We start from the raw sequence: 13,546 nt of genomic DNA on the forward strand, positions 1-13,546 counted from the left end.
GTTTATTACCTCTTGTGTTTGTTATGACCAAGTAAAATTGTCAAGCACTTCCTTTACTAGGAAATATCAGCAATTATCAGGCAATTGCCAATACTTTTTTACCCACTGTATCTGAAATCCAAAGCGTAATCAACAGAAATGTCTCGCAGGTACCAAACTTTAGATTTCAGATTGAAAATAGATATAAATTTGATGTTTTTTCATTTTCAGTATTATTGTTATTGTTTATGTATGTGTTGATAAATACTTAAAATATTTTTTTAATTTTGTTAATAAATTTTTTAATTAAAAAAAAATCGGTTGATCTTTGGATTATGGTAACTTGGCGATTTTTTGGCGAAAATTTGGCGACCAACTCTGCTATAGCAACCCTCTGTTTTTTTTTTTTTTTCGCCGCCATTTTGTCTTCACGAAGTAAAGACATGTTTCTTTTCTTTTTATTTACTCAACACTTTTTCCAACAATCTACTAGCCGAACTATACTTATGCTAGAAATTTTATGGAACAAAGCTGCTTAATCATGACAAATATTAACTGCAAAATTGGGAAAAAGTGCAGAATCGCAAACTCCTTGCCGCGTCACATACACAGTAACCATGTACACGTCGACTTATTTTTACTTAAAAAAAAAAAAAAAAAAAAAAAAAAAAAAAACAGAATTGTACAAAAATGGCATTGCGCACACTCTTGACTTTATCCATCTAAACTGCTATTTTCTCATAAATTACAAAAATTGGCACGAAAATGCAGGAAAATTTTGTGAATCTTTAAACTCGGTAAAAAGCACATATATGAAATTACCTGATCGCGAAAAATTATATACCCTATCCAAGGATGAACATTTCCACGTATAATATAAATAAAATATCCAAAAACTTTTACCTCTAAATTATCTATTATAAACGTCACCAACGAATTCATAACAAAACATTAAAAATGGTTACAAATACTTAGTGTCAAATATTTAAATTATTTCCATGCACGTTTACTTCCACTCAAACGTAATACCAAATTGCTAAAACATATAATTCACAAAATAACTATCATTTAATTAAAATATAATTAAACCATGTACACGTCGACTTATTTTTAATTAAAAAAACATCCCAGAATTACACAAAAATAGCATTGCGCACACTCTTCACTATATCCATGTACCCTGCTTTTTTCTCATAAATTAGAAAAATTTCACGAAAATGCATGAAAATTTTGTGAATCTTTAAATTCGGTAAAAAGGACATATATGAAACCTGATCGCAAAAAAGTATATACCCTTTCCAAGGATGAACATTTGCACGTATAAAATAAATAAAATATCCAAAAACTTTTCCCTCTAAATTATCTATTATAAACCTCACCTACCAATTTCTAACGCAAACATTAAAAATGGTTCCAAATACTTCGTGTCAAATACTTAAATTCTTTCCATGCACATTTACTTCTACTCAAACGTATTCCAAAATACTACAAACATATAACTCTCAAAATCACGATCATTAAATTAAAATATAATTAAATTTAAAAACGCCACTTAAAATATAAATAAGCACATACATTAAATTAATAAAAATTAGCTTACAATCCTAATTACTTTAAACTAAATCATTGCTAATAACAATTTTCCAATAATACCATATTAATTTATTTACTCCTTACATTTAGAACAATGCATAAAAATAACATCCTCAAATAATTAAAAATACTAACTTACCTAATCTTCTACAGAATCTTGAGTGCATGGCGCATCACAAAATGTCCATTTTCACCAGATTTCTTGCACCGCCATTCAAACTTATCGGTAATATCCTTCCTTTCACACAATCTCATTTCATACTCACATGTTGGACATTCATACTTATCCGCAATTAAGCAATTCTTTTCAATCACACATAAACGCAATAAAAATTTCGGATTTACTTTATATAGGGCTATGGGATTCAAATATTAAACAACACTGTTTCACAGAACATAGAATGAAACTAATGCTGTACAGCAGATATGTTTTACAAATTTACCCCCTTTTCCGATTAAAAACAGTGATTCGTCCATTAATGTCACATGACATATCTCATGACCTCTCATTTCCCTCACACAAAATAATGCGTAATCGGAAATGAGTACTTCTCACATTATTCCCAAAGTCCTAGGTAGTAACCTTTATCGCCTCCAAAATGTCGCCAAACTACCTGTTACCATATTCCAAAGATCAGCCAAAAAGGCTGCCCCGTCAGCTAGTTTCGGTTGCATTTGGTCAGTTCGTTTGCATTTGGTCGGTATGCAATATGAGTTTGAGACCACTGGAATAATTTATCACAATTTTGGGAATGATTTATTTTCATAAATTTATAATTAGATTATTAAAATTAAAACGACTTTCTCAGAGTTTTGTATTCTATTTACTTTCTTTCTAGCCTTTTATTTCTGATTAATGTTATATTAATACAATATTTAACTAAGTATAAATAAATTAATTATTTTAGTAAACATCCTGCACAGTTAAATTAATTTTTAAAGTTTTATTTTATTTGGTACATGTATCGCCATTGCGTTCCCGCTAACTCTAAATCATTCAGCATTAGTTTTAAATCGCAAATTTGAATATTTACACAGAATTGTAGTCTGATTGATATACAAATGTTATCAAGAATTCCATGTGATATTGTAACTTAAATATTTTGGAAACACGTCAAAGATATACGTCAAAGATTTGCCTAACCTGTTTTACGTTAAAAAAATTAACTGTTAGGCGTAAATATAAATAATCGAAGTAAAAAAATATATATAAATAGTTGAAGTTTAAAAGTAAATAAATACAGTTGAAATATAAAAGTAAATAAATAGTTGAATCATAAAAGTAAATATAAATAGCTGAAATATAAAAGTATATAAATAGTTGAAGTATAAAAGTAAATATAAATAGTTGAAGTATAAAACTGAGTATTAAAAAAAAAAAAAAAAAAAAAAAAAAAAATCTGAAAGGTTTCAGATTTTAAATTACGTTCAAAAGGGCGTTTTTTTAACGTTTTGTGTATAACCTTTATTTAATAAATATCATGTTCTTTGCACTTAAACCACAAAATCTTGTTCAATAGCAATGTCCCAAATTAATATTAAAACCAGCATTATCTTTAGAATTTCCGATATACAGTTCCGCGCGCTAGAGATAAAAAGGTTCCCCCCCCCCCGTAGAGTATTGTCATTTGCTGGCTTTTAAGTTGTTGAGTTTGTTACTCGAAAACTCGTTAAAAGTTTACAAAATATGAAATCGATCATAAAACTAATTCCAAATTTCTAATTTGGTCTTCCATATGCCCATATTCATATGAGGATTACGTTAGTCAACATTCGACGGTTCTATGTACCGTTGTTTTATCACAATGCGAGAAATAGACTTACATTTATGCAGATTTTTCATTATTTAATTTCTTCAAATATAATGCAAGACTCTAACATTTGGTGGTAACAGTTTGAAAAGCGATTCACTGTTTATAGTGATTCAACGCAAAATCGCCAAACGGAAACATTAGTCCTTCAGGGACAAAGCCCCTTTGGAATAAAAATAGTTCAAGTATAAAAGTAAATGTAAATATTTAAAGTATAAAAGTAAACGTAAATAGCTGAAATGTGTTGAAATATATATAGTTGAAATGTGTCTAAAATTAAATATAAATAGTTGAAGTTCGTCTAAAAGTAAATATAAATAGTTGAAGTGTGTTTGAATTCAAGATCGCGTTTACTTATTAGGGGATTTATAAATAATATTTTCTTCATCCATCATTAATAAAAAATGGCCGATGGCTATTTGCCTGATTTTACTACGCAAAAAAAATATTAAACAAGACGAAATTTAAAAATAATAACACATATATAAACATAGTATAAAGTAAAAAATATAGTATCTTCATTTCCTATATTTCTTGTGCTGTATATCAAGCAAATTAAATACACTCATAATTTATCATATTATTCCCAATTACAATAAAACATCAACACAGATTATTCATAATTATGATAAAAAATGTTTGAGAGAATTTTAAAATTCTGCAAGTGTGAGTAAACTGAAAAAAAAAAAAAAAAAAAAAAAAAAAAAAAATATGTGTTATCTGTTCGGATTTTCTGTTGCACTTTGAAAATTGAAATCCATCATTAAGAGTAGGAGAAACTTTTTACAAACACTGCACACTAACTGATGAAAATTTTTAAATGGAAATTTTAGAAATTTAAATTTCGTAGTACAAAAAATATAAGCTCGTTTGTAAGCTACGAAATCTGTAAGTTTTGTCAAATATAGCCACATTTTACCACGTAAATACCAAAATTATACCGATGTTTTATCATTGAAGTAATTATTTTCGTTTATGTATGTGGCTCTGAAATGTTGTGCATGGTATATCAATGTCGCGAAAATATTTCTGAAAGAAAATATTGAAGTTCTTTTGCTAGGAAATGGCAAAATCTGTCTTAGAGATGTTACTGCGCCATTCTACCGTCCGCTTGATACTCAAGCAGAGCGCTAGTCCATAATAGGGACTTCTAAAGCATATAGGGAAGAATTAAAATTATATTCCCTCTTCTATCTTGTGCGCAGGGACGAGTGCTAGTGGGTAACGGCCGCTTGTCCATTCTTGAAGGCAGAGAGATGTCTGTAGTGACGGTGAACGATGTAACCGCAGATGACAGTGGAAAATATGTGGTCAGTGTCGAAAACGAAGGAGGTGGGGATTCCTGTTTTGCTTCTGTTGCAGTTGTTGGTGAGTTTTTTTAATTTATTATTTTATTTCCTTCCTGCCAAAGTGAAATGTGATGCTACTCGTCCGTCATTAGAATTTATATGTTGCGCATCTTCAGATTCTTTCTTTTATTTAATCTTAGTCAGAAATTTATGGCAGAAGATTTCTTAATTTCTGAACCAGACTGATTAAAAATAACCGTGCAAATTAAATTAAAATAGACTGCATAAATAACAAACTGAATTAATTACACTTGTAAATTAAATTAAAGAAGTCTTTAACTGAAAACTTCAAGTTCAAAGCTCAGATTTCAGAATAGCGTTGCACATATTCACGAGTGTGTCAATTATAAAGTGGAAAGAAAGATAGTCGAATAGATCGTAAGATGAGTTTAAAAAAATATTTCCATTTTAAACTAAATTTATTTACTACTTAAATTTTCTATTATTATTTCAGACAATTAGGAATTGATACACGAAAAATTTTGGCAGCAATCCGAGTCGAAAATTTTTCATGCTTCGACAAGCTTATCTTTTAGTAGAATTTTATTAAATATTGCTATTGTGTAGTTGGTGGTGTTCAACAGAATCTCAGGCGTTTCTTTTTGGCTTAAAATTTTAACTTAGCATTTATTTTCTGATGGCTGTAATGCCGTTGTCTGCATTCGTACCCTATTTTCGTGTTTTGTCCTATTAAAATCGGATAAACGTTCATACCTGAAATATTTCACTTTAAATCCGCACAATTTGACTGGTAGCCCTCTGTTTTACAGTGGAATGAAGGATTTCTAGCTCAGTAGAATAACTTACATAAGTAAAGTGAACCAAAAGGCAATATTTCTGAGATTCATGAGGACAAAAACAAGCCAAAGAACTTTGGAAGTCATAAATTTTTTATTATAGTAATAAACTTCACGTTTTTGGCTTAAATGTCAAACAAAATGTTTGTAGGAAGCAACATAATGAGCTTTACTGATGTTTTCTGTCCCTTTTACTTTTAGTTTGCGAAAATGAAGACTTAACAAAAGGTTTTTCAGCTAAGAGAACAATTTTACAATCCTTATCTTTAGATTATATGTGATTTTTTTCAATAAACTTCTTTTTTTACGTGAAGTTAAAATGTTTGTTCGTCCCGAAATACGTTAGTTTTAGTTTAGATTGGTATCATGTAGTGACTAACAATAATGACGTATTTCAGAAATGATTTTTAATTCTGATTCACATATCTTTTAGATTATGATTTTATTCAACCCAAAATGACAACTATAAAATCTTAACCTTATATTTTAAAGCTCGCATTAATGTGAGAAAAAAACCGCCAATCTACCATAAACATCCCTGGCATTTTTGCTAAAGTATTCGGATTTTTTTGGAGCTCAGATTTTTATTCTGTTGAACGTTGAAATAAAGTAAAGAGGTAAATTTTTTCTAATTTACAGATTTTCCACTTTAGTTCTGTATAATACGAGGTGAATAGTCACTCATCAAATACACCTTGTGTAATGTATGAAAACTGTCACACTAACATTTCATAATATCCGCTGTTTGGTTGCATATTTGATTGAGTGTATAAATATCTTGTGAAAAAATGTATATCAGTTTGCAACGTTTCCTGTGATTACCTGAAGAAATATGTTTATCTATTAATATTTTTATGCTTCTATTGTTGTTTTGTCCAAGGAGACTGTGCAGGGGACTCAAATAGGACCAAAAGTATCTAGAACAGCCGCAGCAACAGATTATGCTTCTAATTAAACAAATGGAGTTACGTATATAGCTGCATTCTGTTTAAAAAATTTGGTTGAGGTGCAAATGGTTACCTTTGGCGGCAATGCATCAGGATGTCATGAATTCGCAGAAACATCACATGTGCTGCTGTCTTGCAGAATTTGCGTCTAGATATTCTACAACTGTTCTGCAAGTTTGGGTACGTTGCGAGCTTTGTTGTAATAGGTGCTCTAACATATGCATACTTATTCATTTAGCGGACGGTGTATAGCAAAGAAAGATTCGTTGCACCTATGCTTACATCCACCGGAGATGTTCGCCATGTACGGATGGCTAATATTTTGTTGAAAAATGGCCGTCGAGAAACGCTAGAGGATTACCAAGACAACAGGTTGCAGGCTGATATCGACATATTACCGGGATATTAAAATACCTCTAAAGGTGATTTCTATAGGTAACGCCAGTTCTGACAAATGTGTGGTTCTCCAGAGGGCTGACTGTTCGCATGGCTTCTTTCACACATTAATTCTTCAATTATCCAAGGCAAGTAAAAATTGTTATTTATCGTTGAATACGATATGGCTCCAATAAATTCCAAGCTTGGTCACGAATCCAGAGTTGGCGTTGTTGTCGATCCCCAAGAGTTATTGGTAGATGTGTAAACATGAATATTCTTTGTTCTTGGTAGATGCTGACAGTGGTATCTAGGCATCTGGCAATGATGTTTTGCAATAGTACGTATTCTTCTATAGAAGTATTCCTCCCCTCAAATAATGTCATGGCCAAAGTGTGCTTCATTGAATCTCTAATCGTCAATGCTATTGCTTCTTAAAGACTGAATAGATAAATGCTTTTTTATAATCAATGCTACACGAATTTTAGTAGTACAGCTCGACTATCCGGAAAAATTGAAAAATGTTGAATTCCAGAATTCGGAACAGTTGAGTGTATAATAAATGCAACTCGCTCTAAAAATGCAAAATGAATGGAAGAAATCTCTGGTCTATTGAAAAACATCATCTCATTTATTATCAACTTGATCATCAAAAGTTCACATTTAAAATTATGTAAAATTTCGAGGGGGAAAAATGTGCATCTCAGGCATAAAAGCCGATATATTTCGTAGTCCATAAACATATGAAACTAAAACATCTTATTTGATTATGAAATCCCTTGAAAGTTGGTGAAGATGTCGCTAAACTTGTGCCAGTCATTCTGGCAGATGGTTTAGTTAATTATGGCAAAGCACTCGAAGACTATCTGCCTAAGGGTAGTGATGCCTTCGTGGAGGGCATTCTAAACAAGCAGTACACATAGGTAAAACCATGAAAACGCACATGCAGCCAGCCCGTTCGTCGGGATTCAAACCTGAAACGAACTACTAGTGTTAAGCGACTTTACTGCTCGGCCTCTGGTGGGCCTCTCCGGCAGAAAATTAAATCAACAGACGGTTTTAGCTAGATAATCAACAGATACAATTTACGAACAGCCCAATGTAAAAATATTGAGTCGATTATATTTTTCCTTATTGCCATCGCCTTTGCTTATCCGTTTTCAAATAAAGTAGCTTAGACAGTCATTTCAAAAAAAGTCAAAGAATATAATCAATCAAAAGCGTTTTAAATGAAATCTGATTTGCATGCTACTGCCAAATTTTGGGGAAAAAAAATGTGTTTTCAGTTTACATATATTTGGCATTTTTCAGTGTAATGTTTTCCAGCTTTCTGTTCGTAACATTTGATCCTTTCCTTTCCATTCTTCTATTGGCCTACCAGCGGCCAAGTTGTATAGTCGCCAAATACTGGTAATTCAGCCTGGGTTCGATTCCAGGCGAATGGACTGGCTGCTTGGGGTTTTCCCCCATGTGTAACGTGGATACGACCCAGTTTCCTTCAGAAAGTACTGTAGGAAAGCTTCCTTTAGTGCTGCTTTTCCTTTAGTGCTGTGTTTCTTAAACTGTGGGTCGCAGGACCTGTAGCAGGGGGTCGCCAAAAATTTTAGCAGTTTGGATATTTCTTTAACTTGTTATAATAATTTTACAATTACCAAATATTTTTAAACAGTATATCTGAAAATAGATAAAGATAAGATAATACAGACAAAGAAAAAAACGAAAACGTTTCAGCGCATTCCTTTTTATAATATTTCGTTGCTTGAATTTCATTTTCCTTGCTTTGCACGTGACGCTGTCATTTCGTCTGTTGTTTATTTAAATTTTTTACATTGTTCTATGTCTTAAAATTAAAAATTAAAGTTAATGACCTAAAACTGCAATAGTATATTACAGTACAAGTGAAAAAATTGAGTTTCACTCATGCGTATGCCAGATTTGCACAATACTTATGGGGTCCCACAAAATCTTTGTAAATATTATGGGGTCCTGGAGGTCGCGAAAAAATCTCGGTGATAAAAGGCGGTCATGACTGAAAAAAGTTTAAGAAACCCTACTTTAGGGTGATAGCCCTCGCGTGCTTTGCTATAATCAAGTAAACCAAACCTGACCGTTCTATATGTCCAGTTCTCGTCTGTTACTTAAAATAAGTATTTTAGGGGTCATTTCTTCCCGCCCAGTTAGCCTCATAACCATGATAACGAAGACGATTTTTTGTTCACCTAAAGTGCACGAATAAAGGTTGACATGAACATCGCATGGTGAACCGAAAATAAGGGCTGTGCGGCGATGACAGCACGCACTGCGACCGTAAATGGATGAAGGTTAATATTTGCACATAAAATGTCACTAAGACTACGAGCCCTTCTTAAATAATATTTTCAGTGTTTTAAATTTGAAAAAAGTGCAATGAAAATAACGCGATGTGCAATTATTTAAATATCATAGCAACAGTCCTTATTATTTTAAAATGTTAATACAGAAACTTTAGCTACTGAAGTATTAATTGCGATAAATTGCTTCAGTCACATAAATATCATACTAAAATATTTAATACCATATGAAATTTGATTTGAAAATTGTGCAAAAAAGTTTGTATTTAAGTATAGACTTCTTTCTTTAGGATTTCCTGAGCCTCCAGGTGGAGAACCAAATGTAAGCGATGTCACGGACCATTCTTTAGTACTTAGTTGGTATGGCTCTATGTACGACGGTGGCAGTGTTGTAACTGGATACATAGTGGAAATGTGTTCTTTACCAGAAAGAAAGTAAGTTTTCATAATTTTTACGAATATTTCCTTACTTAATGTTTTATTAAAAATTTATTAATATTACATGAACAATTTATTGAGTTTATTTTTAACGTTAATACTAGAAAGCTTCAGATTTTGCATTTTAACTAAGCAACCGTTATCCGAAAAGCTGGAAAAATGGAAATACTGAAGAGCTTAAATAGCGTTCCCTTGCATTGTACCTACCCACAAAATAGACCAGTTTTCTATCTTCCAAATTTTGAAAACCGAAAACCTAGGTGTTTTAGTGGATTAAATTAATTATTGCAAATCAGTGGTAACTGATATTGAAAGAAATAATAAATTGATAAGATTCTCTATGTAGGCAGAAAATAAAAATGGTACTTTTCCGTTTTGCCGGCGCAAGCGATAAAGTCGCCAATAATGGTACAACCCATGCCAAAGGAAATATTCTCGCTGGTAACCTTTTACGCCTCATTTTCAAAACAAGTCGCAGCTTTTTCTTATCAGATTGATTGTTTCTTTCAATACTGGCATATCATTACATATAATTTTTATCAGATAGTTCAGTTTTATGTTTAAGGCAATTTTCGGTAATTAAGTTAATAAGGATGCAATCACAGCACTTACCCGAAGCCGAAAAATATAGAAAAGGTAAAGTCAAGGGTTAAATTCATCAATTCTAATGAGAATGCATTAGCGAAGTAAAGCACTGCAGTTTTACATAATTTCTGAGTAAGCTATTCGTACGAATTGAAATATTTCTTGCATTTAAACTTGTGTTCCAAATTAAGATTTAACTTGAAATTAATGTGGATAATTACTAAGAGCATTAGATTTTTGTAGAGTAGTTTACGTGAGATGAGATCGCTTGGGGTCACGTGATATGAACCGGCGAATCAGGATGTTGAACCATGAAAGCATAGTAAATTCTTAATGTCTTTTTACAAATTTGTTGTCTTTATTTATTGGCTTTTTATAAAATTTTAAGCGACATTAAAATGTTTATGCCTTCTTTTTTAAAAAGAATTCTTAGAACTAACATTTTTTTAATATTTTTTACGTGTATACTGTATGTTGTCGCCAATAAAGTCTGCTTGGCGAGATTTGCGCCGGCGAAACGGAAAAGTACCATAAAAATATACCAATATATGATCGAATAATTCGAATATTATCTTAGAGTGCGCTTTCGAACGCTGAGACGGCCTCCCAGCGGCCGAGCGTTAATGCCGCTGAACACTGGTAGTTCTGTCCGGGTTTCGAATCCCGACGAATGGGGTAGTTGCATGCGCAATTCCGAAAGGCCTGTGATGCCAGGACGGGAGCCTCCTTGTCGCAGCGAGTTGTATATACGAGCCAGTTTCCAGTACAGTTGTGTGTTTTCGTGTATATACGAGCCAGTTTTCCTTAGAAAGGCTTCCACGAAAGCATCCTTTCCCTTAGGCAGATAGCCCTCGAGTGCTGTGCCATAATTAAATAAACAAAACTAAACCAATCAAACGTTAATAAGCCAACATTGGAAAAAGTAGAAAGCAATTTCTGGTCATTGAAAATACGAGTTTACAAGACTTTATAGATTACGAAAAAGGAAATAAAAAACTAGAATTTTATATAAGTGTGAATATATTTTGCGAAGCCACATTGAATATTGTTGCATATATCAGCGATAAAAAGCTGTTTCGATGTATACGAAACAACTTGAAATACTATAAAAATTAAAAAATACATTTTTACAATTTTTTGGGGACTTCTAAAGCATTATAACAAGTGAACGTGTCCAAAGGAATTTTAAAGTGATACTGACAGATACCATGCATTTCTAATAAGGAATAAAATGTGTCTTTTATAGAGGGAAGCTAAAATGATTTCTTTGTATTTGGGTATACTTTATTTACTTGCGACTGCAAACAAATCACGACTATAACAGGGTAGAATGTCAAACAAATCATTTCCTTCAGTATAAAAAATGTAGATCGATCTGTATACTAAAATACGCATTTTCTTAAAATTCATTCTTCAAGACTAAAATGGGACTGCAATTATTTATGAGAATAACTCCTTACACTGGGTTGCACTCTTATTTGACATGAAATAAAACTAGTAGTGGCTATATGCAAATTTGTGCTTCAGTTGTACGATCACATGAATTAATTAAATTTGATTATTCAGTTAAATGATTTAGCCAATAGAGGGGATCTTTTACGCCATTTTTTACGCTTTAAAAATAGGCCAGACATGCCAAAATAATAAAAAATTAAATTGTATTCTTCCTGACAGTTCAAGAAACGTTAAATTTACTTTCAGAAAAATATAATTATAGTTTGAATAGTAACTTAAATAACGGCGAACCGGGGGAGGGGAAACTCAAAGCTTTTAGATTTCACATTACGCCCAAAGGAGCGTTTTTTAAACTTTTCTGTGTTACCTTTTTTTTATTAAATATCACATTCTTCACATTTAAACCAAAAAATTCAATTCAAGGCGATATCGCAAAATAATTTAAAGTGAGCATATCTTTAGAATATCCGATACAGTGTCGCGCGCTAGAGATAAAAAAAAATTTTTTTTTTCGTACAGTGTTACCATTCTTCGTTTTGAAATCGTTCAGTTTGTTAATCGAAAATTCTTTAATGTCTGATTAAAGTATGAAACTGATAATAAAACAGGGCTTCCAGATGCCCATATTCGGTGAAGAATTACTCTATTCAAATTTGATGGCTCTAGGTATCGTTGTTTTATCACAATGTGAGAAACATACATACATTTATGCAGATTCTTTGGTATTTAATTTCTTTAGATATAATACAGGGCTGTAATATTTGGTGACAATTTGAAAAGCGAAACGGGAGTTTAAAGTTTTCGACGTAAAATGCCAAAACAAAATTAATAGCCCTTCTGGGTTAACGCCGTTTGGGCTTAAAAAAAAAATTCGAAGTTTTCTTATTATTTTTAAATTTCTGTTATTATGTTATTTTTATATGTAAAAAAATTTAGCTAGCATGAACTACTTTTAGTTAGAATGCCCGCAAAATTAGGCAGTAATTTCTTGCAAAATTCAAATTAGAAAAATTAAGGTCATTTTTTTGTCTTAGACTCTGTTTTATAATTTGTGATTTAAAAATTTTCCTATAATAGAAGAGGTGAAATTTCTGCAGGAATGCATTATTTTTTCGCAAAGTTGTTGAAGGAACAATGCTTTGAATTCTTTCTAAAAGCGATCGCTACGAAATTTCCACCACAACAACCGTTTGTTTGTAACTTGGTTTACTGATTGTTTTTAAGTATAAATATATAATTAAAACGTTGAATATGTATGCGTATGTTATTATTACTTTTCATTCGTAAAATTCATCAAACAGCGCCAATACGGTTGCTATAAAATGCACCTTCCCTTAAAATCACCTCTACGGGGCATCCCTCTCTTTCTGTGTAGTGCCTAATGGTAGGGCACGTAATAAATAAACACAATAAGTAAAAGGTTATTTATTTCTTCTGAGATATTTGAGGTTTAAAAGTACAAGACATTAAAAATTCCGAAGAAACACTACACGGAAAACTTCGCGATTTTCCCCTGACTTTGTATAGAATAATTCCTTCCATTGCTCAAATAAAAGATATGCTTTTGTAAATTTCAGAATCACTGCGTGTAAATTTCGAAACGTGATCACAGTCTTTATAGTCTCTATTGTTGAAACATCCAACTTGAAATATAATGCAAATCTCCGATGGAAAACAGCGTATGCCAGAGATTTGAATTATTAGTTTCCGCTTTAAAGAAAAAAAAAATCAGAAATTTGTTAAGAAAATATTTGATTAATATTGAGCCCATCAACTGGTTTCGTTTACTTTTGGAGGAAATAAAAAAAGTTGTCATTCTGTTACTTTATTTTTGTCATATATTAATCAGCTGATTGTTTTTTGTGTATTTTTATTATGTCAGACAGA

The 13,546-nt window shown here is 31.8% G+C and overlaps 1 protein-coding gene across 2 annotated transcripts in view; it reads left to right on the forward strand.

Annotated features, from left to right (window-relative positions):
• The window catches only part of LOC118192517 (uncharacterized), a 251,275-nt gene that overhangs the window by 168,212 nt on the left and 69,517 nt on the right, over nt 1-13,546 (forward strand). For both annotated transcript variants that reach the window (XM_085810942.1, XM_085810941.1), the window contains 2 exons: nt 4,589-4,751; nt 9,472-9,616. In XM_085810942.1, coding sequence (XP_085667068.1) covers nt 4,589-4,751; nt 9,472-9,616 — 308 coding nt within the window. The remainder of the gene's footprint in view (nt 1-4,588; nt 4,752-9,471; nt 9,617-13,546) is intronic.

This window comes from Stegodyphus dumicola, chromosome 2 (genome assembly GCF_044657685.1).
Source record: "Stegodyphus dumicola isolate Sdum_Otavi_A_Nest chromosome 2, ASM4465768v1".
Taxonomy (NCBI): Eukaryota; Metazoa; Arthropoda; class Arachnida; order Araneae; family Eresidae; genus Stegodyphus; species Stegodyphus dumicola.